At 47.7% G+C, this 26,687-nt stretch overlaps 2 protein-coding genes across 7 annotated transcripts in view; both read right to left on the bottom strand.

Annotated features, from left to right (window-relative positions):
- The window catches only part of DBN1 (drebrin 1), a 56,805-nt gene extending 46,205 nt beyond the window's left edge, over positions 1-10,600 (bottom strand). For 3 of the 5 annotated variants that reach the window (XM_089527064.1, XM_089527058.1, XM_089527052.1), the window contains exon 1: positions 10,477-10,600. In XM_089527064.1, the coding sequence (XP_089383190.1) occupies positions 10,477-10,562 (86 nt within the window). In that variant the 5' untranslated portion in view covers positions 10,563-10,600. The remainder of the gene's footprint in view (positions 1-10,476) is intronic. The other 2 variants (XM_089527077.1, XM_089527072.1) reach the window with 2 other exon arrangements.
- Positions 10,601-14,361: 3,761 nt separating this feature from the next.
- Positions 14,362-26,687, bottom strand: part of LOC149321694 (PDZ and LIM domain protein 7) — a 60,746-nt gene continuing 48,420 nt past the window's right edge. The window contains exons 8-15 of one of the 2 annotated variants that reach the window (XM_089527096.1): positions 26,531-26,685; positions 25,974-26,010; positions 21,183-21,241; positions 20,488-20,728; positions 19,735-19,915; positions 18,338-18,458; positions 16,062-16,177; positions 14,362-15,618 (exon numbers count right to left, since the gene is read on the bottom strand). In XM_089527096.1, coding sequence (XP_089383222.1) covers positions 15,532-15,618; positions 16,062-16,177; positions 18,338-18,458; positions 19,735-19,915; positions 20,488-20,728; positions 21,183-21,241; positions 25,974-26,010; positions 26,531-26,685 — 997 coding nt within the window. In that variant the 3' untranslated portion in view covers positions 14,362-15,531. The remainder of the gene's footprint in view (positions 15,619-16,061; positions 16,178-18,337; positions 18,459-19,734; positions 19,916-20,487; positions 20,729-21,182; positions 21,242-25,973; positions 26,011-26,530; positions 26,686-26,687) is intronic. The other variant, XM_089527088.1, reaches the window with a different exon arrangement.

Below are 26,687 nucleotides of genomic sequence, written 5' to 3' on the forward strand. Positions count from 1 at the left end.
CGCTGAGGAGGGCTCCCTGCCAGGCCGGCCTCCCCCCCGCCGCCCCCTCCCCAGGTCCAGCCCCGGGCCCAGCTGTTTCCAAGGCCCAGGAGCCCCAGGGCAAGCGGGAAACGGCCAGGAATTCCTTTCCCATCGCGTCATGGCCGCCCCCGCCCCCGCCCCCTCCGACACCAGCAGCAGCAGCAGCCCCTGGGCCAGGAGGAGGGAGACGGGAAGGGAAGGGAAGGGAAAGGAAGGAAGGAAGGACCACTGGGGAAGGGCTCCGGCTGGGAAAGAAGGCGGGACTGCCCTTCTGCGGCGGCGGCGGCGGCGGCGGGGGGGGGGGCTAGGGGCCCCTCCTCAGGCGGGCGCCCCCGGACACCTCCCCCTTCCCCAGGACCTCTCCTCCAGGTGGGCCTCCTCTCCCTCAAGGCCCTCCACTTGGAGCAGGGCTTAGCCTTTCTCTTGGGCTTGGGAGCTTTTCCTCGGTGCCCGCTCCTCCTTGCCCCCCTCTCCTCCCCGCTCCCCCCGCCCTGCGGCCTTGCCTTCCGCCTCCAGCTGCCAGAGCCCCCCCAAACTCTGCCCCGGTCTCCCCAGAGACAGCCCTCCGCTCCCGCCATTCCCCAGCTCTGAGAGAAAGGAGAGACAAGAGGGAGGGAGGGAAGCCGGCTTGCTCCTGAGCCTCTCCGGGGCTGGTGTCTCCGCCCCCGAGGACCACCCAGCTGGGGCCAATTGCGGGGGAAAGAGGGTCTTTTCCCGGGGAGGGCATGCCAGCGAGGAGGAGGCCCAGCGCTAGCCCCCCGTTTTCCGCCTGGTCTCTCCTCCTGGCTGGCAGCGGAGGGCCAGAAGGCAGCTTTCTGCCACGTTCAGCACTTTGGGCGTCTCTTGATCCGGGAGAGCCTCGCCGGCATCCCTCCTGCAGCCAGGGACACCTGGGGCCAGCCCCCTCCATCCCCAGACAGACAGCAGAGGCAGGCAGGCAGGCAGGCAGGCAAGCGGGGCCGGGGGAGGGCGTGCCGCCTTGGTCCCGCAAGGGATGGGGGTGCCTCCCCCAATGACCTTGAGGCGGGGGGGGGGCTGGTCCGGTGCCCCCTGCCTTTCTCTCTCTGGGGCTGAAGGGCTGCCACCCGACCGACAGCTGCCCTCCGGCTCCGGCGGGCTTCCTGGCATAAAGAAGGCATTGTTCAGCCCCCGGCTGGCTCCCAGGGAAGAGGGGCCGGGAACGGACTGCCTCACAAGACCCAACAGGGCTTGGTTTCGGACACTGGCGGGTGGCTCTACCTCCCCCAGTTTTGTTTTCTGCCTCCTGCACCATTCCTCTGAGCACGTGCAGAGGGCCATTGTTCTTCCAAGGGCCCTCACATCCAGGGCGACCAGGTGGCCTCCTGCCGCAAAGGAGGGCAAGCTACCGCAAAATGGAGGGGCTCCAAGGAAAATGTAGGGACATGATCTAATCATCATTCTCATCATCATTTCTTCCGCTCCTCTCCCCTTGGATGGAGGTGGTGGGCAAGAACAATCTCTTCTGGCAGGTCATTCCACATTTCAGGGGCGGCTGAAGAAAAAGCTCTCTTTTTCTACAAACGCTCATCTAGAAATGCGAATCCATGCTTCTTAGCCATGCTCAAAATGGAGGACATTTTGGAATTCCTCCTGGACAGAGGTTGAAATGTCCAACATGTCCTGGAAAAGGAGAACCTCTGGTCACCCTGGACACATTCAGGATTGAGGGTTTCCCACTAAGCACAGGCTAAGGCTAAACCCACCACAAATGCCACAGGCGGTGGGGATGTTTGGCTGTTTTGAAAAGGCAGCAAACCATTTCAGAGTTGTTGTCCAAATAACTTGCAAAGCACAACTCTTTAAGGAACTCTAGAGCTACAGAGCCCAGGCCAAAGCTCCTGCAGGTACAAGTCTGGTAAAGGGGAAGAAGAAGCTCTTCCAGAAAGAAGAGGATATCAAGACTGCATCTGCACTGCTGAAATACACTTGTCCCTCCATATTCATTAGGATTAGGGGGCACAAGACTCCCGTGAATATGGAAGACCCGCAAATAACAAAAACACAATGTTTTTAATTGAGAGGACACCTCTAGGAATCACTAGGTCTTCCAGTGCAGACATCTGCCAAACACTGACCAGAGACTTGCACTGGAGCTGGAGGAGCTACAAAAGCCTAGTAGTGTCCTCTTTGGAATCTCTAGGTCTTTCAGTGCACCTTTTAGTTAAAATGGACCATAGAGGTGCACTGGAGGACCTAGATATTCCTAGAGAACATATTAATCAAATCTGTGAATAATCAAATCTGCAAATATCAAAGCCACAAATATGGAGGGATGAGTGTAATCTGGTTTGATGCCACTTTAACTGCTATGGCTCAATGCTATGGAATCCTGGGAAGTGTAGTTTGTTGTGCCACCGTGCCACAACAAACTACACTTCCCAGGATTGCATAGCATTGAACCATGACAGTTAAAAGTAGTGTCAATCTGGATTATTTCTGCAATGCAGATGCAGTGCAAGAGAAAGCCCCATGCTTGCAAGATAAATTTATACCCAAGCTTGCAGGAGGGAGGGGGGATCTCTCTGGCAGCCCTTCCTCTTCAAAGGGTAGCAGAAGGCACATGTGAGGAAGGAAGGGTTGTGGTTGTGTGTCTCCAAGTCACTTTTGACTTATGGCTTTCTTTTGACTTTCTTCAGAGAGACGGAGAGAGTGTGACTTGCCCAAGGTTGCCCAGTAGGGTTTTTATGCTCAATTCCTAGTCCAATGCTCAAATCACTACACCACACTGCTTCTTGCAAGGAGGGAGCAGTGGCCTCTGCTAAAGTAGCTCTTCTTTACAAAGTGTCCTTTTGCCTGACCAGCATCCACTTTTTATCCTCCTCCTCTGTCTAGTTGGATGGTCTTCAGCAATATTAGCATTGGAAGCAGGTCTGAAAAAACAGAGGCTTTTGGTGTTCAGTTGCAGCAGCATGACTGCAGTAAACAGTGCAATCAGACTTGAGCAGGGAAAGCATGGGAGTCTGCTGTAGCTAGCCAACCCAGCTGTAGCTGTGTGTGCCTTCCTAGAAGAGGAAAGGCAAACAGCAGCCAATTCCAAAATTCCTCACTGGGGATGTGTGATCAGCAAAACAGAGAAAACAGGGGAGCAAATAAGCCTGCCTTGCCAGCAATCCCCAGCAGAGATCTATTATTGCCACCAAAATAGATATCATAAGAAAAGTGGATGCATTCAGAAAGAAGCCTTCAAGTGGCCTCTAGAAGGTTCCAATAATGTTTTTCATAGAATCATAGTTTTTGTTTACTTATAAAAGGTTTACCTGACCTACTTGTTTCCTATCACAGTGTATATTGTTAGGTTCCAGCGTTTTTTACTGAAACATATTGAAATGTTCTTTTTGTGTGTGTGGTATAGGGATCTATCCCTGTTCTTTCCATGTTATTCCTACCTTTGTACGGTACCAAATGTTCTGTTAAAGAAGTAATGCCCAGGAACGTATTTGAAGGGATGTCATGTTGAGAATGGTGCAAGCTTGTTTTCTGCTACTCCACTGGACACAGAGCAATGGATGCAAACTACAGAAAAGGAAGTTCCACCTAACCATTAGGAAGTGCTTCTGAGGGTAAGAGCTGGTCAACAGTGGAATACACACTGGAGTCTCCTTCTTTGGAGGCTTTTAAACAGAGGCTGTATGGTCTTCTGTTGAGAGTGCTTTGATTGTGTACTCCTGCATGGCAGAATGGGATTGGACTGGCTGGCCCTTGGGGGGTCTCTTCCAACACTTAAGATTCGATTATTCAGCTCCATTAACTGAGGCACACCTGTTCTCTATGTTTAGAGGCCTGCGATCTTGCTGCACTCCTGCTTTTTCAGAGTCACATGGCTTCCCCAGTCCCTCTCCCTGACGTCATCTACTGAGAGCCCTTGCAGCCTCCCTTTCTTTCCCATCCTGGGGCCCTCCACATGTCCCAGAATACAAGTCCCGCCATCCCTAGCAGATCTAGCCATCAGCCATGCTGGCTGGGGATTGTGAGGTTCTTCATTCAATACATATGGAGAGCATCAGGTTGGGGATGCCTTTCAATCCCGTTTTTCTTTTTCTTTTTGCACAAACACAGAAACACATCCCTCTATGGCTTCAGCTACCATCTCAGTGTTTCTCTAATACAGGGATGGGCGATTTTAACACTTAATACATACTCAAGCTGATGCAGTCTCTTCATGATGCCTGAATTGTATTTCTAAACGCTCAACTGAAGTTTTGAATTACTCCAATGTTAAAAATTGGGGAGCTGAAAGAACATTTCATTGATGAGCCAGAATAATTATGGGGGAATGACCTCATTTTGCAACCCCCCCCCCCCCATAGCTACACCTCTGACAGATGAACAACTATATATCTAGAAATTGTGGAGGAGAGTTGGCTTACAACTCCCATCAGCCCTAGGCAGCATTACCAATGGTGAGGGATTATGGCAGCTGTGGTCCAAAAACATTCGAACACCACAAATTGCTCACCAGCCCTGGTATATTTCAGTGTGAGATTCATGCAGCAAAGCAAAAGAGACTTGCAGTGGGTTCAAAGGGGTGACTGCAGGCTTAAGGACAACATCCAAAGTACCAGGTAAGAAGCTGCTTGGAGGAAGAGAAACACTTCCCATCTGGGCCCCACATGGAAAGGGGTTTCCTCCCCCACACTCTGAGGGCGAGCTTGGTGAAAGTGCTTATGCTGCCCATGATGTTCCCATGATGCAGGAGAGAACAAAGGAAAGGAAGCTCCCAGAAAAGCCATCCCAATTAGTAGGATGGCAAGCATGGATGGCTGAATTGCAAAAAAGAATGAAGTACCAAGAAAGGTACCAGGGGAGGGGAAGGGAGGGAGGTTAGGAGAATGGGGTGGGAGTCTGGAAACCAAGTCTTATGAGGCATGACTGAGGGAGCTGGATAAGTTTAGCTTGGAGAAGAGAAAACAGGGAAGTGACACGATAGATATCTTTAAATATCTGAAGAGATGTCATGTAGCAGAAGGACCATTGCACAAAAAACACAGCTTGCTTTCAGCTGCTCCAGAAAGTAGAACACAAACCAAATGGATTCAGATTAGAAGAAAAGAGAGCCCACCTAGACATGAGAAAAAACTTATTTACTGTAAGAGCTCTTCCACAATGGAATGGGCTGTCTCAGAGGGTGATCAACTCACCATCTTTCAAAGTCTTTAAACGGTGGTTAGATGGGCATTTTTCAGGAGTGCTCTAGTATTCCTTCATGGTAGGGGGCTGAACGAGATGATTCTTGTGATCCCTTCTAATTTTAAGGTTCCATGATTCCAAGTGAGGAGAGCCAATGTGGTGGAGTGGTTGGAACAGCCTCCCCCAGCAACCTGATGTTTTGGACTACATCTCTTGTCATCCCTGGCCATTTACTATGCTAGCTAGAGCTGTAGTGTAAAACATCCGGGGGATAGTGGGTTGAGAAGGGCTGGGTTACAGTTAAAGACAAAGGCCAAAGAGACACCACTTAATATAACCCACCAGTCATTAAAATCACCGGACCAGTCATACTTTCTTTCACCTTAACAGACTTCATAGGGTTGTTGTGAGGATAAAATGGAGGAAAGGGGGGTGTATCCTGAGCCTGAAACATGGTATAAAGTGGTATTGGTTTGATAGGTAAATAGAATGAGATAGCTAACACAATACAGTATTGGAAACATAAATTGTGCTTAAGGTTAGCAATATGCTAGTAGAACTTGTGCCGAGAGGCTAGATTATGTCATGACATGAATGGCCAGGCCAGTTAGCCTCTCGTGAACCATGGGCAGCTGGGGTAATATTTACTCTTTGAAATCCTATTGGCTCTAGCCTGGAACTCATCTTGGAAAGTACCAGACAAATGCCATATCCTTTGAGGGATGAAACTCAGGTGACTTGAGGGCAGCCTTTGCCCTTGAAACAGTTCATCTAAGGGGCATCTGGCTCTCCTGAGGCTAGATTCCCTTTTGCACTCCCTTCTCCATACACAAGGAGCATTGCCTTGGAAACAAATCCATTAGCACACTCCGAGCACTCAACCCCACCTCTAGCAGCAGACAACTCCAAGAATGACCCCATTTTCTATTTGAGGGATTTTCTCCCACACTGACCTTTCCCTGCCATTTCTTTTCCTCCCTTGCTACCTAAGCTCTTTGATGCTTTTGGTAGGAGTATGTACTTCAATTGCCCATGGCTCGGATCAGCAGTTATCTAGCCTATCCCAAAAATGGTTTATTGCCCCAGGAACTCTGCTGGGTGAGACCCTGCAGGAATTTTGCTCAGTTGTTCCCTCACCATTTTCTCCAATTAGTGGTATAATTTATACGATGCCATCTATGTATATAGTCTTTTACAGTGGGAGGAGAGGACAAGTCTCTGTTCCAAGGAGTTTACAGTCTAAAGCTGGGAAGAAAACTAAAAGGGAAGATTATGGGTACATCCACCTCCTCTGTGTCCTTTGAGATCTCCTCCATCTTTGTAAGTGACCTTTCCTTCCACCTCCAGAGCTTGCCTTTCTGAACATGGAATGTCCCCTGAGTGTGTGTGCCATTTGCAAGGACAGACTCCCACTCACTTTATGGTTAGTGCATGCAGGCACACAATATGCAGGCTGCCTTTCAGGCCTAAGAAGAGGCCACAAGGCCCAGCTTCGAGCTGGAAACAGAGGGGAGTGTCCTTAAAAAGGGAAGGAACTAGGCAAAGAGGAGCAGCTGGAGACCTTCTGCTTCAGAGGGAAGAGGAGGAGGGAAGTCAGCAACAAAGAAGGAGAGGACCTCCTCTGGGTTGTGAAGCTATGGGCTACAGCAATGAGGTGGGGAAGGGAAGGGAGCAGATGCTGCAGCATAAAGTTTATACCAGTTAGACCAGCAAGGGAAGAAAAATTATTGCCATCAAGGTAGAGTAGGATAAAATAATAGAATCATACATTTGGAAGAGACCCCAAGGGCTACCCAGTCCAAGCCCATTCTGCCATGCAGGAAGATACAAAACACTCCTCGTGACAGATGGCAATCCAGCCTCTATTTGAAAACCTCTAAAGAAGGAGACTCCACCACTCTCTGAGGGGATAAATGTTGATAAAGTTTTTGAAAAATGTCCACAAAAGAGCTGTGGCTATTTGTATGGCTCCCCACAAACCAGTCTGAAGCTCATGTAAGGGCTGGCTCATCCTGACACCTTGCAGGTGCTGTTGGACTACAACTCCCATCAGGTCCCAACCAGCATGATGGTCAGGGATCAGTGACTCTGTTGTTAAAACATCTGGGGTGGTATGGGTCTAAAGTTACCTGATAAAGATTATCTGTTATTCTGTACTTTTGTGACCTATGGGCTACTAATGTGGGCAGCCCCAGGAGAAACTATAGTAGCAGAGGTGAAGGACCTGGTTCCACCAGTTGGTTGAAAGAAAATCACTGGGCTAGTTTCTACTTCTGATAAGAAAATATGCCTTTATCAAAGGATCGCTGGGAAAGGGAAAACCCTTTGGCCTTGGCCTGATGCCACGTGCCTGCACCACTTCAGGTGAGGAAGAAATACAGAAATGGCCCCTATACATGGCACTTTCACAAAGATTTTGCCTATGGAGACATAAGAGCTTTCTGCAACCTGAGTGGGAAGAAGAAACCACAACAGTGGTCCAGGAAACAGCATTCTTGGCAGACAGAGAGGGACAGCATGAAGGGCAGGGTGTGGCACAGTTAGTATGAAGGAGACTCAGGAGACTGAAGAAACTATTTGCAGAAAGACAGAGAGATAGAAAGAGCAAGCTGGCAAGCACTAACCCTGCACATGTCAGTGAAGACGGAGGGAGTGAACAGCAGTAATTCAAGGTAAATGAAACCCTCAATAACAATCATCTCTAAGTTTAAATTGTGAGTCAGTACTCTTTTTTAAAAAAAAATGTAGAAGTCTAAGCACACTATGGGATTGGTCTCCAAAATATATAAAACACGGAGGTTTTTAAAAAGAGGAACCAAGTTCAGTGAGGTGCCCCAGAGCATACTACGACACCCAGTGATGTCCAGTCATATATGTAAGACACAATGAGTACAAAGTGTTTTCTGTTGTTCCTTAACTTGTTCATATGCAGAACATGTTACAGGTGGAAGACACTGAAGCTGAAAGACAGTGACTTAGGTCTCTTTCACATGACACAGTTACACCACTTTGATACTCGTTCAACTGCCAAGAGTTCATCCTATAGCATCTTGGGATTTGCACCTTCGAAAGATATTTAAAATTCTCCAACAGAGAACTTTTTCTATTGAAAATCCCATGCAGCCATGGCCATCAAAGCACTATCAAAGTGCTATGACTGTGTAGTGTGTAAGATACTCATGTCAAGGCTGTCTGACAGAAGGCATAGTTTGATAATGATCTGGACCCAGGTCTAAACATGACAAAGAACTGCCATTGCATAATGGGTACCTCACTGACTGCTCTATAGCAGTGGTGCGAATTCATGTCATTACAAGATGAGGGAACAAATGTTTCCTGGCAAATGTGGTCCTGCTAACTTGAGCATCACTAGAACCTCTCCATTCAATACCGTGTCTCAACAAAAGAAAGAGGTTCACCCACAGAACTACTTGGGAATCACCTGCAACGTCTGTGCCAGAGCTGCAAAGCCCTTCATCATTTGCCACTAAATCTCAAAAGCATGACCAAAGGAAGGAAGAGAACGCAGCCAGACTCCCTGAACCTTTTGCTCACAGTGTGAACCTCCATTAGGCAGAAAGAGGCACAAGGAGGCCTCCTCATCACACACCCACAGCCCTGCTCCTCTCCCATTGCTAGCTGGCTCTGGAAATGGGAGCACATGCCTATTGTTTGGGAGGCTCAGGCTTTGTAGGAGACGACTCCCCTTTCATCCCCCTCCCTCCCTGGCAGCCTTCAAGCCCAGGTTCTTCTATGCAGAGATGAAAGGAAGGAAGGAAGGAAGGAAGGAAGGAAGGAAGGAAGGAAGGAAGAAGGAGAAAGAGAGGGAGGGAGGGAGGGAAGATAAGAAGGAAGGCGGGTAGGCTGGCTGGCTGAGGTTGAAATATCTGTGGAAAGCCTGGCCTCAAAGAAGGGCTGGGGAAGGGGACAGGTCTAGGCCCCATGGAGCCTCCAAGGAGAAAGGAGGGCCCCTCTGGCCACAGACCCAGGCCACCCTCCTCTTTCATTCTCTGCTTCTAGTGAAAGGATGCGGCACTTAATGGCCTTCCTCTGCTGGAGCTGGGATGGCTGCCTCCTTCCCCTTCCTCCTCCTGGCAGCCCACCCGCCCCTCCTCCCCTCCAGCCTCCAGACCCCCGCCTCCTCCTCCTCCTCCTCCTGCTGCTGCTTCTTCCACCGGCCCCACCTTCCTTTGTGTGGCGCGTCTCTATCAGATAACTTTCCACCCCCCCAGAAAAAACCCCGGGCGGGCGGGCGAGCGCTGAGGGGGGGCTGAGGGGAAGCGGGGCTCCCAGAAGATCGGGGCCCACCCGAGAGCCAAGGGGGCCCAAGGCGGGAGGCGGGCTGCTGGGAAGGAAGGAGCAGGTGGAAGGGACGGCGGGAACCGCATCCCAGGCTGGGGCCGGGGAAGAGAGGAGGGGGCAGCCCGGGGGTTATTTTATTGGGGGGGGGGAGAAGGGGCTCCTCCATTTTGACTAAGAAGCCCGAATTTACACGTACGTGAGTGTTTTTAGCTGCCCCCCAACAAGAGGGGTTTCTGTGGGAGGGGGCGTCGCGTGGTTCCAGGGTACAAAAAGGGGCGGCCAGACAAGAGAGCAGCCTCCTCAGCAGCCCCCCCCCGAAAGAGGCCTGGCTCCAAGACACACACACACCCCCCACAGCCCCCCGACCTGGCCCGGTTGCCATTGCACCATTTTGGGCAGCCGCTGCTGCTAATGGCCCCGCTCTCCCCCTCCCTCCCAGTCCCAGGCTGGGGGGCATCTAGGGGGCAGGAGTGCCCCCCTTCCTCGGGCACAGGGAGCCCAGGTGCCCTCCCCACTACAAAGGAGGACCAGGCACCGCCAAAATGGAGACGCCTGGAGCGGGGAAATGTAAGGACAGGGCCAAAGAAGAGCGGTTTCCACCCCCTCCGACTCCGAGGGATGTGCTGAGGGTGGGGGGCACTGGGGAGTTCGTCCTCCTGGGCAGGGGGCCCGTCCGGGGAAAGGGCCACGGAGGAGACCAAAGCAAAACTCCAAACACTTCATAGACATTTCAATCTCTGCTTCTGCTCCAAATGGGAGGACCTTTCGGGGTTCCTCCTGGGCAGAAGGAGGCCGGGAGGGGGCTGGAAAAGGAGGGCGTGCCTGGAGGGGAGGGGGCGAAAGAAAGAAAGAAAGAAAGAAGACCCCTTGCAAGCGGGCGAGCAGCCACCGCCCACCCCCACCCCCCCGGCACAAAGCAGTGGCAGTGTCGGCCTCCGCCGCCCCCTCCCCAGCCCCACCGGCGGGACAAAGAGAGGGGGGCATCCCCTTGCCTTCCTTCCTTACCAGTCGGTGGGGCTGTCTTCCCCGATCACCTCCTGGTAGGAGGCCAGGAGCTCCAGGCGGTTGGCACTGAAGCTGACGCCAGCCATGCCGGCGGAGGGGATGCAGCAGCAGGAGGAGGAGGAGGAGGAGGAGGCGGAGGAGGATGCTGCTACTGCTGCTGCTGCTGCTGCTGCTGCAAGGGGAAGGGGAGAAGGAGGAAGGCCACCGCTCGCCAGCCTCCAGGAGACACTGCAGCAGCAGCAGCAGCAGCGGTGGCGGGCGAGGGAGGGCCAGGAGGCTCAAGCTCCGCCTGCCACCAAAGCCGGTCCTAGCGCCAGCCGCCCTCCCAAGCCTGGACTCCCCTCCCTGCCTCCCTCCCACCCCCTCCAGCCCCCTATTTGTCCAATGGGGACGGGGGGGGGGGCTGGCTGGGACCATCAGCCATCTTGCGACGCAGCACTCTGCAGGCGCCTGGAGAAGCAGGCGTCAGGGGAGGGGGCCAGCCGTCCTCCTTTCCCAGGCCACGTCCTCCACTTTGAGCCCCCTTTCTGCCCAGGAGGAATCCCGAGACACCCTCCACTTGGAGCATGACTAAGAAGCAGGGGGGGGGGAGGCTCTCTTTGGGCATGTCTCCAGGGTTGGGTTTTTTTAATGGTCCTCCATTTTGCAGTGTCTTGTCCTCCTTTGCTGTTAGGGCACCCAAAATGTCCAAATTGGGAGCAGGACTGAGGAAGCAGGGATTTAGAGTGATAAGGAGTGGTTTTAGCTTTATAGTTTGGTCTCATTTTGTCTTCAATGTCCCTTCATTCTGGAGTCAGGGTGGCCAGCCGTACTCTTTTTCCAGGACATGACCTGCATTTCCGCCTTCTGTCCAGGAGGAATCCAAAATGTCCTCCATTTGGAGCATGACTACGAAGCATGGATTTCTATTGATACGAGTGTGTTTAGCTTTAATTTTGGTCACAGCCTCCATTTGCATGTCCTTATCTTGTGATGCCTTCTCCTCTTTTGCAGTGACCCTGGGCAAGTGGAGGAGGACCATCAGCATACCAATGAGGGAGCAACCAAACCCCTAGAAAGTTAGGGCTAAACCTTGCTTGCCACTAGGTTTAAATTTTTCAAAAACCGAAAGAGGCCAAGGGGCTAATGTCAGCCCCTCTCAAGGAAGCCTCTCTTTCTTCTCTGTCTCTTGCAGGCCCAGGGTCTGTCTTTTCCAGGACACGTCCTGCATTTCTGCCTTCTGCCCAGGAGGAATTCCAAAACAGCCTCCATTTGGAGCATGGATTTATATTTCTTAGTGTGTTTAGTTTTTCTTTGGTCATGTCTCCAGGGGTTTTTCCAAGGTCCTCCATTTTGCAGTGTCTTGTCCTCCTTTGCAGTTAGGGCATCTGGTCACTCTGCACAGGCCCTTGTAACACCTTTGAGAGTAACTCATCCTTGTGGAGGAACCAGTGAAGAAGCTCTCAGCCAGGGGAGCCTGGAAATGATCAAAAGCCACTTTCAGTTAAAAAGATGTGTTACGTGATCAAGCCCAATAGGTGTAGAAAGGGCCATCAAAACTCCATCCATACACATACTAGGCACCACTGAGCCTATTCAGGATTTGTCTTGCATTTTCTCACTCAGAAGTTTTGGGTGTAATATATAAAGCAACCAATGAGTTACCTGCTGGCCATCCCTTTTTTCTTACTAGCACTCCTGGTAGCTACATAATAATCAGAGCCTAGCTTTGAATGATCAAAACGATGTACCCAGTAGCAAATACAGAAGTGCTTATCATCAGCAAGAGTGGCATCATCATATCACCTAAAATCCTCTTTGGAACAAGACTCCCACGGTTTGTTTCAGCCTTCCTCAAACTCAACTCAGCTATTAGGAATCAGAAAAGATTTCAGATTCCTACCTTTCTCTGCAGTCAATTTCACAGAAGACCTTGAAGTCACATACAGGCTCACTCCCACTGTGTGGGCAGCAGCTGGGTTCTCATGGCACCTTGTGAAGTAGGTGCCAACATTCGTCAAGTGTGAGGGTGTTCAAATTTTTCCTCCTCAGGCACCTGGCTGTCCCAGCCAAAACTCATGAGATTTTCAACAGCAATGCACTCATCAGTCTGAGCAGCTGCAGAGGTGACCTAAGTGGGAGAGAAACTGTGGGGACGGGGCAATAATCCTCCTGCTTCACAGACTGTCTATTTGATACATCCCAAACTCAATGGGCACAGACCTAAAAAAATGTTGCCGGATACCTTCAAAACTATCCAAGATCTCCATTAGAGCTTGGAAATGTTGCTGTGTGCCTTCCAGTCATTTCCGACTTAGGGAGACACACTGACCCTGAGGCAAACCTATAATGCAGTTTTCCTGGCAAGATTTGTTCAGACGTTTGCCATTGCCCTCCCCTGAGGCTGAGAGCATGTGACTTTCCCAACATCACTCAGCGTGTTTAACGGCTAAGCGGGAAATCAAACCCTGTTCTCCAGAATCATAGTCCAACATTCAAACCACTACACTACATTGGAAATATTCTTTTAAATGACAGTTCCCAGAAACCTCCATACAGCATGTCCTGTGGCTGGGGGATTCTGGGAATTATAGTCCACAAGGTAGCACTTGCCAGCTCTGCACCCTGCCCTGAGCTCCCCACACCCAAGCAACAATTTATGAATGGGGTCTGGCTGGGAATCCCATCCAACCTAAGCTCTGTTTATAGACTATCAACTAATTATTTTCCTTGTGATTATTCCCCCAAAGAATTCATCTACTCTGTGGCTGTCATGATGCTTTGGCTGCCTGAGGCAGGAGGACTCTACTAAAAACGGACACAGGACATCCTGGGGGGAGAACTCTCCCAGGATGGAGTATCAAGTGACCAAAAAGATTCTATTATGACAGGACTAAAGCAACCTCCATCCTAATATTATGCCCTTTGTACAAAAAATCAAAACCAGCACAAACTAGGTCACAATAGCAAAAATCTGCAAAGAGCAAGGAAGGCTCTTTTGCCAAACATAGGATCGGTAATAACCACCAAAGCAGAAGTTAGAATAAGAGCCAGCCACAGAAATGAGCCACTAAGGGGCCAGTACAACAGAAGCATTAAGGTAAGCACTAAGAAGAAGGAAGCACATGTAAGACTTAAGTTGTAAAGAGCTGCACGCAAATTATTTTAAAAAATAAATAGGAAGAAGAAACTATGCCTGAATTCAGAGGAGGAAAGGGGCATGGGGAAGGGAAGTAGCCCTGTGGCTATTTGCTTGACAAGAAGGTAAGTGTGTCTGAATTGGTGCCACTTCCCATCACTGCACTTTGTGGCAAGTGTATACTGTACTAGCTTAGAAGGTGCAATTCTCTTGAGAATATGTCATTAACTTTGTACACTTCTAGGTACGATTTTGCCAATACACTATTATCTTCCTCCATTTAATCCCAACGTGTTTTATCATTTCCAATATTTCCATGAAAGATCACAGTGCACTAATATGCTGAACGTGTTGCATGAGATAGGTGGTTTTTCATTAAATGTGACCAAAACCAAGATAGGTGTAATGAAGCTGAATTCTTGACCATGTGTAATAACAAGATGTCCTTCGTGCTTGATGTTCAGCTAAGCTATTCCACTTTACTGCCCTGCACCTGTACTGCCAAAGATCTTCTTCAACTGTGCCAATAACAGACGTATTAAGGCCCCGAGCCATGGATCTGACATTTCCATAAAATCACTCCTTTTGATTTTTCACTCTGAGCATGATGAAAGGGATCTGGTTGGATAGAAACCAATATAACCAATAGGTGTTAAAGTGCCCCATATTATAGTCCCACCTGTAGTTTGCGGCCAATTTCTTCACCTCTAATACCCCATACAACACCCTGTGTGGGCTCAGCAATAACCACAGCGCACAAAAGTGAGAAAGGATTAAAAGACATATTTTATTAGGCACTGAAGGAAGTCATCACTGCAGTGAAAGAATTACAGACTCCCAGCCAGACAAGATGGTTCTGGGAAACACACTTTGATCAAAACAGAAATAATGACTCTTTGGTAAGGATGCTTTGGGGTCAATTCTGGCCCAGGGGTTGTGAGCTACTGGCAGATGCACACTGTGTACTGGGGAATGATTGCATCTTCATGTCATTGTGAGGGAGAAGCAGTTTTGGCTGATGAGAAGAAGCTGGCACTGGCAATGCCTCTGTTCTCCACAGCATTTAGCATCATTTTTACTTGGCCTGTTGCAACATGCAGCACAGTGCTTTTACCCTAGCAACAGGTAATTTCTCCCTGGGATTGGGGTCTTCTTAGTCTGCAAACACTATTGTTATCAAACTAGAAGTCTTGGAGAAAACTTTGTGTTTCATTGAAAGACTTTGTAAAAAGCAATTTTGCTAGTATGTTTGGAGTGGGCTCCTGCTAAATGTGAAAATATGAACAAAAGGCAAGAGAGACTGGTGCACCATTGATCCAGTCTGGATTGCAGGAATGTTTTCCAATGCTTTCTTGAGTAGCTGGATTGCAAAGGACAAAGGGAGCAGCAAGAACAAGCTGTACTCTGACAGATTTTAGGAAAAGCTGTTGTCCCCCAAGGACTTCACAGCAAGCATTCACACACACTGGAGAAAATGAAAACTAGGGAAGGCCAGGTATCTTCAGAACAGTACTAACATTTGGGATTGTTCCACTAGGGAGTAAAATTCCTAGGCCTCCCCCTTCTTTGGCTGCAGCTGGCACAAGAACAACAGAGGTATGGGCAAGTCCTTCTCACTAATGACACTATGGCTTCCAGCATGGGAGGATTTGCTAGTGATCCTGCCCCATCACTGAGTGATCATGTAGAATAGAACTCTATGTTTAAAAAAGGAAAGAAAGAGAAAGACAGGCAATGGTCTCAATCCATGTAACTAAATCCTCCTCAAGTACAACCGTGTTGCATCCGCAGTGGGAATGATTGTCTAGTGAGGGGTCTGGGCCCACTGTGGTCTCTCTCTCTCTCAAGATGAGGTGTGGGGAAGGAAGGATGCAGGGCTAGGGCAGGCAGCACTTGGGCAGTCAGGTTTTCTCCTCTCCAATCCATTTCCATCCCTCTCAAACATGGGAAAAAGCATGGCTCTTGCACAGGGGCTTGTCCTTTTTGGAGTAGAAAGTCTTTCCTTCCAAGTTGATTTGGCAGATCTGCAGATAAAAGAAGCAACTCAGTGAAACCAATCATTCTGCCCCCCCCCCCATTTCACCCCCTCATTCATTCACAAGGACAAAAGGGAAGGGCAATGCCACAGAAGCTGCCCAGTGTCTGCCAATGCACAGTTTCACACTGACATCTGTTGCCTGCTAAGATTTATTTGTCAGCCTCAGCGGGAGGCACCAACTTTGTTTGCCACAAGGCTATGAAAGAAACCTGGATGGGATAAACCAAGCGGTTCTATTCACTATGCCACCAGCAGAAGAGTCTTTGCTTGATAACAAGCTTTATGCTAGCAAATGTTGCCCCTGCCTGGGAGCACCATCTTGAGCCCCTTTATCACAAATTGTCCCTGAAGTGTAACAGAGCAAGATTCATATAGAGCTGGATTAAGACTTGCAAGCATGGATGTGTGTATGCGTGTATGTGCGCTCACCGCACAGACGAAACAAGTGTCATGCCAGCTGAAGCCCAGTGCCTCAAGGAAGCGATCACCAGCATCTATCTTGAAGTCACAGCCACGGCACTTGGTTCCAAACATCTTCTCATAGTCTGAGGGGCGGAGGGAACAAAGAAAAAGAGACATTATGCTTAGACCAAAACAATCAGCAGGGCATGCATTCTCAGAACAAATATCTTACTTGAAGGACCATATGAGAATCATAGAGATGGAAGAAACCACAAGGGCCATCCAGTCCAACCCCTGCCATGCAGGAAGACACAACCAAAGCACCCCCAACAGATGGACATCCAGCCCCTGTTTATAAACCTCCCAAGGAGGAAACTTCACCACACTCTGAGGCAGCATATTCTGCTGTTGAACAGCTCTTACCATCACGAAGTTATTTTAGGCTACTCTTTTCTTTTAGCTTGAATCCACTGATCTGCGTCCTAGTCTGCGTCTCCACTGCAGAAATAATCCAGTTTGACACCACTTTCATTGCCATGGTTTAATGCTATGGAATTAAGGGAACTGTAGTTTTGTGAGACATTTAGCCTTCTCTGTAAGAGAATTCTGGTGCTACAACAAATTACAGATCCCAGAATTCCATAGCACTGAGCCATAGCAGTTAAGGTTGTGTCAAACTTGATTATTTCTGTAGTGCAGATGCAGCCCTAGTGTTTGGAGCAGCAGAAATCAAGCTTGCTCCATCTTCTATATGACATCCCTTCAAAAATTTAGACGTAGCTGGGGCGAAGCAGACGGGCAGGAAAGAGTGGCTAGAAGCCGCTCCCAGCCCAATTGCCCTGGGACCATGGTGAACACACGCTGTGGCCCTGAGGGCACCTCCTCTTGTGTCCCCAAATAGGAGTGGAAAAGCTCCACTCTTCCTGGGGCTGGTTTTGGGTCACATTAGGCAGCCTTGGTATGGCCCCGGTATGGCTTCCCGTTGTGTGTCATGTAAACGATACACCCCCAATAGCAGTCAGAAGCTGTCCCTGGCTGCCCATCTGTTTCAGGCCACTATTGTGTCACCTCTAATAGAAGAGCTATTAGGAACATAGGTAGCTGCCTCATACTGAATCAGACCATTGGTCCATCATGCCGTAGCTATGCCGACTGGCATCAACCCTCCAGCTTTTCAGACAGAGATCTGTTCCAATCCCACTGTACTCTACCACTGAACTACAGGCTTTCCACTGTGTTGCTACTAGGTGTAGCTCAGCATTAATTCAAAGGCTTCATCTTTCATCCTAATCCACAAATCTGCTATTCCTGCCCAAGGAATCCCTCTGCTTCTGTAGTGCTGTTTTTCTCCTATTATCCTATACACACGCGCGCAAACACTGCCGCCACTCTAGCACACATGCCTCTGCTGTTTTAATCAAGGCCCTCGCTGAGCTAACCAACTGTAATGTTGCTCTGGAGCCTGTTGGGCTGGAAGGCCAAAGACACCGAGGAGATGGCAGACAAGCCTTGCAGTTATGTCAAGCAAGGCTGCACATGCTGTTAAGAATTCTGCACACAGGCCCTCCCCACCCTGCCCAGCTTATGATGAAAGGCAGCTGTTCATTCATCTGGGAGAATTCCAGACCCTTTCACAGCATCAGATAATGTGGGGGTGGGAATGGAGGCCACTTCATTTCTGAAATCTTTCTCCCCCTATAAACCTCTCAGTGGAATATTCCAGACAAGGATAATGCTTGTCAGTACTAGAATGAAGGGAAAAAACAACATTTCCCAGCATGCCCTATGGCCTGCTCTGTGATGCAGGTGCTATTCTATCATCTCCATAGCAATCTAGCAGAATTGGCACTGCCCAGCAACCATCACCAAGGGGGCAGTCAGGCCAGGGTCAGAGAATGCTGCCACCATTACAAGGGTTTTGTAAACTGCCCATGAAAGGGAAGGCAAATGTAGAAATGATATATTTCCCATCCTGTTCTCCACTCTTTTCTGAAGAAGGCTGATTTGGTGCTAGATATTCCCATTCCAGGAGAGACTAAGGCCATTCAACACACCTTTTACTTAATAATGTAGGAATAGTATTTAAGGTCATCCAAGGTGTTTCCCAACAAAAACCCATTTCTTTTGGAAAGTCTTGTCTAATCTCCCCTCCAGCTTCTCCTTGTGTTGATTACAACTCCCACCATCCCAAATGAACAGCTCTGCTGGCTGGGATGATGAGAGTTGTAAAAAACACAACAACAGGGTGCCTGGTTGAGAGTGAGGACTCTGCACTACAGAACTACAAGCAAATTTCTTCATACCTCTTTCACAGTAAGGCTGCCCTTCTTCCATGTAGAAGGCACGATTGCGGATGGGTGTCTTGCAGGCAGCACAGATAAAGCACTGAACGTGCCAGGTCATCTTCAAGGCATGCATAATTTCCTAAAGCAAATGCAAGAATGTGACTTTACTCCACTATAAGGCTGCATTTTCTAAGCCAAGATGCAGGGTTACAGTACCTCCCCCCTATCTGTGTAGGATATGTTCCAGGACTTTTTGTGGATAATGAAAAATGTGGATAGTAGAAAATATTATCTTTTTGAACCTATATACAAGCTCTGCACTGCACTCTTCCCTGAGCAGAGTTTTAGGCACCAGCACTTGAACTGTAATAATGCAAAGATGGAGAATCTGTGGCCTTCAGTTGTTGCTGGGCTTCAATCAGCCCCAAAAAGTACTGCCAATTGGCTGAAATGATCAGAGTTTTAGTCCAAACAACATCTAAAAAAACTATGGCCTGTTACAGACTGCCAAAATAAAGCTGCTTCAGGTCTCTTTGGAGGTATGCTATTTAAATGATGCATGGGTCCTAACAGTCTGGAGGTCGTGCCGATAGCCACACTCCATTCCTAAGCACTGGAGTGTGGCTTTGGTGCAGCTTCCGGATTCTTAGGATGCATGCATCATTTAAATAGCATACCTCCAAAGAGACCTGAAGCAGCTTTATTTAGGCAGTCTGTAACAGGCCTATAGCTTCCTCATCCCTTAACTAAAAGGGATCAACAACATATTTGCTGTTACCGTAGGAAGGCAAAGTTTACTGTAACAGAAATACATAGCTCTTTCTAAGATGGGGACAAAGGGTAATACTGTGGTCCTAAGTGCTCATAAACCATAAAGCCTGGGTCCAAGCTATCTGAAAGACCGTTTCTTCCCACATGAATTTTTAAGATCTTTAGGGGAAGGTTTCTCTCTATCTCACTATCTGAACAAGGACATTTAGTGGGAATGTGAGAGAGGGCATACTATGTGACTACTCCCAGACTCCTAACCTTCCTTCCTAAGGAGGCTAGGCTGATTCCTTCCTTCTTGTCCTTTCCTTATCAGGCAAAAACATTTCTTATTTGATCAGGATTATGGCAACTGATTGGTTTACATGTAAAAAGGGTTTCTTATGTAGTACTTTTATTCCATGCTTTGAAATGACTGTTTTAAATGAGTTTAATCCTATACAAAATTTAATGCTATTTTAATATTATTTTTAAAAACCTTTTTACCCTCATGTTATTTTAGGTGTTTTTTTAATTATCTACACTAAGTCCCAGTCTTGAGGAAATGGTGGGGTATAAATAAAGTGGATTTATTGATTGACAGATTGACTGATGACATTGGAATGTGCAGCCTGTGACTCTGAAAGCTGTGTTCCAGTTAAACTCACCCCTGTAATCTTCTTCTTGCACTTGGCACAGCTGGGTGCATAGCGTATGTCATAACACTTGGGGCAGAAGATGGAGCCCTTCTCCTCAAAAAAGCCACCCTCATCTAGCACCTTCCTGCACTGTGAGCAAGTGAACTCCTCGGGGTGGTAATAGCGGCCCAGGGCCACCAGATAACGCCCTCTAGTGAAAAGGAAAGAGAAAGGGTTAACACTGAGATAGCAACGAACCTGGTTATGAGTAAGAACCCCTTTGATCTATTTGGGAAAATCAGATATTATAGGTCACCTCCTGCCCCATGAGGAACTGCAAGAGGACAAATTCCTCCTGCTGCTATGAAATGGTTGATTGTAAATCTATACTAAGCAAAGGGAACACCTTTGAGGCCCAATTCACAATTCACAATTATGTTATCATAATCAAAACTGAGCTAAGAGATGTTGAGGCCCTCAATTATCTTACATTTAAGAGGCTGCACATCATTAATAAGAACTAAATGTTTTATTTCTATTTGTTTAATGATCCCTCATCATCTGAGCCCCTAAGCCTTAGTTTACATAACTTGTCTATAACCACCCTTACCCTCATCAAGCAACAACTTGCACACTGTAATGAGCCATCACAGACACACTACTGCAGACAAAACTTCCATATCTCCTGTCATGCAATGACCAGCAAGGAAGTCAGTTTCCATGTCCAGCTACCAGTCAGCTGAGCCGGGGTAGGGAGTCCTCCATGAAGTCCTAACTGCTCACCTGATTATCTTGTTACACTGGTAGCAGATGGGGGTTTTGCTGGCACTCTCTGGTGCTTGCTGTGCAGCCTGGACGATGGAGTTGCGGTTCTGCATAGGTGTTGGAGTGGCCGGCTGGCTGTGCTTGCTCAGCACCGTACTGGTTTTGTCTGGGGCATATCGCTCAGCAAAGGAAGGATCCACAGCCCAGGGTGGCCGACTGGCAGGGCCTGAGACAGGTGCAGGCTTTGGAGCAGCAGAGCCTAGAATGGTTACACAAAGCATCTGGCACTTTCTGTTAACTGGGTCGTGAGTGATCTGAAACGTGCATGGGCTATTTTGTGGCTTTATGTCTAGAGCCTGAGCAAATAAAGCTTGGAAGTTACTTTTTTAACACTGTAAGTCCCAGTTCTAGTAACAGGGGATTGTGGCACAACCTAGCAGTTGTAGTACAAACAGTTTCCAAGTTCTGCGAACAATTCTGACCTTCAGATTTGGATAGATGGGACCTCTCTTTTAGAAGAAAGAACTGGCCATTACTCATGGACATGCATGTAGATGAAAATGTCATTACTTCAAGCTGAAGGGAGGTTTTAAAGTGCCAACATGATTTCACAGGCAAGAAAAAGAGATACCAGTGCTCCCAAAGCTTCCCCAGCAAGCAGACTGGTTAGAGGCTGGTTAGAGTTTCCCATGGGTGACATTCTCCTAACTTACCATATCCAGGCTCCGCTTTCAAGGATGGCACCGAAGACAGATCCGGCATGGAGACCTGGCTACAGAATAACCAATTAGTTCCATACAAGCTAGCCCCTTTATCCCACCTCCTGGCCAAGGCTGGTGACTAGACCTGGTTTAAGAAGTCAATGAAGTGGGATTCCAGGCCTATAGGGATGTTCCCAGACTTCAAGGGGCTCACAGAAGGAACAAAGTCCGGACAGGTGTAAGAGAGTATCTGTGGCACCAAGTGGTGGTAGTGGGAAATATACCCACACGCCGTGTGTGGCAGTGACCCCTATTGGCTGGGCTGGCAAATCCAGGATGATCAGTGTTAAGAGGAACAGAGGCCAATGCTAAGACCACAATGAGAGAAAGAAACAACTCATCTTCCAAAAATTTATGTGCAAAGAGGGCATTTGTCTTCTGTTCTTTGTAGGACCAAAGAGAGAGTCCATGTTTAGCAAAGCCTAAAAAAGGAGAGGTGCTTCATATACTTTTAGAACTCTGAATACAGTCTACAGTCACCATATATACGTTAAAAGAACAAAGGTTTGATGACCTAGTTCACTCTTCTCTTAAAAAATAAGTCTGAAGAGCATATTATATCTTGCACAGAATCACCAAAACCACCAAAAGCCTTTTTCTTAGGTACAATTGCTGTAGGACTTGAGTCACAAGCAGATAAAAATGGAGGTATGTGTGTGTTTGAAAGAGCAAGTTCCTTAATTGGCTACCGGACTTGGCACACAGGCAGATAAAACTGGATATATGTGTCTGTTTAAAGGAGGTATTCCTTTCCTGTGCTGAACAACTAATTGCCTTCCTGTACTAGTGGCACAGTTCCTAGGACACCACATTTTGCAGTGGTATAATTCCACCCCACCAGCATTGTGATAACATGAAAATGTAGGACCAGCATAACCTATAAGGCCTCTCTATTGTAGCCAGTAGGAAAAGCCTGCATTAGAGGACTAGCAGAATAGAAAGTGGCATGAAAACTAAGGCACAGAGTATAATAAAATGCAATAGTTTGAATGCATTCAAGATCAGGTAGTTACAGTGCTTGGCTAGCCATCTGCTTTACAACAGGACCCAGTTTAGCAATGGTAATTAACAGTCGCTTTACCCTGAGGGGCTTTACACTAATCTCTAGCAGACTCATAAAAGGCAGCAAATTTTTAAAAAAACAACACAAAATTGCTTGCTCTCACTCACATTCATGCACAAATTCCACAACCTACTTTGGTAAAACAGAACAGAACCCCACATCTATTCCAGATCCCCCAGGCCAGCTCCTTCTCCTATCAGAAATGTGCTTGAAAATATCCAAAGAGGAGACTCCAGTCACATCCCAGACATATTGTAGGATTACTGAAGTGTATTCTTAACCTTTTGAAATTTTCCCTCAAGTTCAACCCAATCCTAACTCTGCCCACAAGAAACATGTTGCTAATCACTCCCTCCACTCTAGAACACTTTTTTTGGAAAGTATTTTGAAAGTTTGGGGTGATGATCATAGTAGCTGTTTAGTCACACTAAGCATACCTAAGTTGCTTAGGCATGGGGCTCTGGCAAATGGCATCTCAAGTAGGTGCATGAAGCCCAATCCCCCAAAGCCATATGGTTCAATGTGTTGGTTTCTCCATACACCCAAGCTTTCTGACTAAAAAGAGGGCCACTCAGCCTCTTTGTGTCTCATTAAGGAAGACATATGTTATTATGAGTGTGGGGCACCTCCCAAAGATGCTGGAATAAGACAGAGGAAGAGGACTGGGGGAATGGGTTCCAGGGTGAACTGTGGGAGAACTGCAGTGTGGAGATACCCATTTTCCAGTAGAAGACCCAAAATAAGCTCTTGGACGCAAATACCCTTCTCCTAGCCAAGGGCAACAAAGGAGATCTTCTCAGGAGCAGAAGCCATCTTATCAGAGGTAAGGTGGAGAATGGCACATGAAATGAGAGAGGGCTTGAAACAAGAGCTGCCTGTAAGAGTCAGAGGCCCTCCACAGTGGCTCCCAGGAAAATCCTGGAAACAAGAAGAAGGATGAGGAGCAGCAAGTGGGCTTGTCAAGATCCTTCCCTTCTGAGGCCTTAAACAGGCACCTGGGTCGGTTGGAAGGAGTGACTTGTGGGAGCACAGGGTGCAACTTTTTCCTGAATCATACCACTCAGATTGCAGGTGAGGAATTGCATGCCCATGAGTTTACCGTATTGGGGAAATCAGTTTTACATACAATATGCCACACTAGAGAAAAGCCTGGTATTTCTCACTATATTTATGTTCTCTTTTTTAAAAAAAAGAAAAGAAAAGAAAAATACAGGAGAATGTTTATTCCCACAGAGAGCCAGCATGGTATAGTGGTTTGAGTGTTGGACAATGACTTTGGAGAACAGGGTTTGAATCCCTACTCAGTCATGGAAAACCACTGAGTGACTTTGGGCAAGTCACCCTCTCCCAGCTTTGGGGAAGGCACAAGCAAACCTCTGAACAAATCTTGCCAAGAAGACACTGGGATAAGTTCACCTTAGGGTCTCCATAAGTTAGAAACGACTTAAAAGAACACAACAAACAACAAATTTATTCCCAATGCAATGAGAAATGCTACAGCTCAGCAAGAGTTGTTCTATGCAGTTCAAGGTAGGGAGAGGCAAAGATATGCTGTAACTACAGAGACCATAAAACAGCAAGCTTGTTGGAATGAGGAAATTATGCAGGCCTCCCTCCCAAAAAATCCATTGTGAATCCTTACCTCTCACTAAGTCACTCGAGTTTAATATGAAGTCAAGCCAAACAACTAACAATATAGTAGACAGTGTATGGCAGGAGTCGATAGGCTCCTGATAGGCTCTTGCATCATCATTATCCTGTTTGTTGCCCACTATGGTTTACTAGCAACCCAGTACAAGAAGCTCAGGACTATATACAATTATACAGAGCAACTAATGCACAGAGAAAAGGGAAAACAGCTCACTGTTAGATTTTGAATAGGGCTCCAGGATTCAAAAGGAATGCAGGATACCAAAGAACCAGGAAGCCTCAGGTGAGTAAAGATGAAAGCTCTGCTGAGATGTCTCATAAGTAATGGCCTACACTCCAATGTGGAACAATGCTGCCCACACTACTCTGAAAAAACACACCTTCACAACAAAATAAAGAGATAGGAGACAGTTAAGAGAATAGGAACATTTATTTTTATTTCTTTTACTACAAAACCGAAAACAGTAAGCCAGCCTTCATCCAGACCAATAACATTTGGCTGAGCATTAGTTCCAGGCATTTTGGAGGCGGTGGATTACACCGCTTTACAGATAACAGCTGAAGTCTGTGTCATGTCTGTAGTCAAAACAATGATGAAACCCTTTCTAGAGAAAAGGGACATCTTCATGTGCTGGCAAATAGACTTATGAGGCATGAAAAAAGGCTACAGAGGTAAAAGCCCCATCACTAAGGGGCTCCAATATGAACTTCTATATATTAGCATAACTAAAACCAGAATGAGCCTTTTCCCAAACTAAGGCACGCTACTGTTATTCAAGTGTAAGGAGGACAAGTCTGACACAGAAAAAAAAATCTGCTTATACAGTATTGTGGTTAACAAGATAGTTTTGCAAGTTCTCATGACTGTGTCAGCCCTCTAAGAGAGGAATGAGCTCCCTTTTCTGAAGAAGATGGTTACAGAGCAACCATTCCTGGCAGCTGGAATAAAGAGAGGAGGGGGGGAAAGCCATGCAGTCCAAGAAGGGTTTCTTTCCAGCCAGATAGGAACATGTGGCTGGAGAAGGCTCCTCTTTCTTTGAAATACTCAGTCAGGGAGTGAAACATTGGCAGCTCATAAAACACAGCAAGTTCCATCAATCCCAAGGAAGGACAGTAAGCCTCTGTGCAACAGAAGCTTGCTTTGGTAGAACTTCCCCAGTGAAATATAAGGACCCAGGATGCACAGAGGTCTCCATGGCCAACTTTTCTTTATTCAGTGAAGAAAAACAACAGAAGCAGCTTCCTAGTGTTGGTGCATCTTCAGAGGTAAGGAATGCCATTCCCCCACCTAATGATAAAGCAAGTGCACAAAGCCCCTTCGCACACATGATTGGAGGCTATGGCATGAAAATGCGAAGTGAGAGGCTATTAAGCAGGGACCTCCTGCTTACTTCCAATTTCCTCTCATTTACTTCCCCCAACACATGCCAATTACTCCTTCCCAAGGAGTTGCTGGAGGTTTCTAGGTTTTGGGTTTTTTAAAAAAGTTAATTTGACAGTTAGAAGGACTCAGACAGACTGCACCCTTCCCCATAACATCACATGGGCATGCAACAGAGAAAGAGGTGGAATCAGAAAAGCAAGACAGGTTGTCCTAGGCTGTCTAGGAAACTACATTCAGTGAAGTAGCCGATCGCTGGTGGTGCCAGTCACGCAGACGAGTGTAACGGGGGCTCTGAAGCTCCGTAACAAACTTTTCTCTGGGGAAAAAACAAAAACAAAGGGACAGACAGGTGGGAAGAAAAAAGGTAAAATTTGAGAGAAAGTAAGAAAAACAGGAAGGCACATCATGCACACCACAAATTACTGAAACACCAGGATGTAAGAAAACCAGAAGGTTTCAATCCCCTCCACCCCAGCAGACAGAAAGATTGTACTGGCCCCTATTAGGAGATAGAGACATTTCAAAAAGCTCAGAAGTGGCTTTGCAGACTGTCACATCATTTCATTTTTGAGCCCCTTTGGAGAGGTCAGGCACGAGCCCACTCTTCGAGCCCTAAGCAAACAGGGACTGGGAGGAGGCATTTTACCTGGCTTTCTTGACATGCTCATCATCCGGGTCTTGCACTGGCAACAGCAGAAGGAAAGGAGAAAGAGAGAGTATCATAGCCTGAGTCAGCCAAACTATTTAAAAGGTTTCTGAACAGGAAAAGGAAATTCTCTACAAAGTAAGAACATCACCAGGAGTATACAGGGACTGGACATCAGCAATTATGGGAGGGGAGCAGTATGAGGTGCCCACTGATCTCTTATAGAAGCAGTACACAGACAGATTGAATGAGGTCAATGAAGCATGGGGGGTGGGCAGAAGGGAACATACACATGCTTTTGGCTATGGCTGCAGGACAATCTGGGCACAAAGCCCTCCTAAAGTGGCCATTGCCAATTGGCCAGGGTATAAAATGCACATGGACAAGGGCCAGGATCACTCTAATAGTGCAGGCATCACTGCAACATCTCCCTGAAGCGGGCGATATTGAATACCTGTCACTTCCTGCAGCTTCACTGGCTAAGACTAGCCATAGACAGGAACATAGTGGAATAAAGCACCTACCAAATTGTCCCCCACCAAGAAGGAGGCACTTACTAAATTCTGTGCCCGTGAGATGGGCCAGGATACGGAAGGAACGGGACTGGGTAGTGCCAGTCCGTGGTCGCCAGTCCTCTGTGTCCTCAATAAGTCTCTTTTTGCTGGAGTCACTGGGGAGGAAGGCTGGCAGGCTAATCAGCCGCAGAGAGTGTCT

Source organism: Sceloporus occidentalis, unplaced genomic scaffold (genome assembly GCF_023333645.1).
Source record: "Sceloporus occidentalis isolate IW3139 unplaced genomic scaffold, rSceOcc1.0.p SCAF_1, whole genome shotgun sequence".
NCBI classification, from domain to species: domain Eukaryota; kingdom Metazoa; phylum Chordata; class Lepidosauria; order Squamata; family Phrynosomatidae; genus Sceloporus; species Sceloporus occidentalis.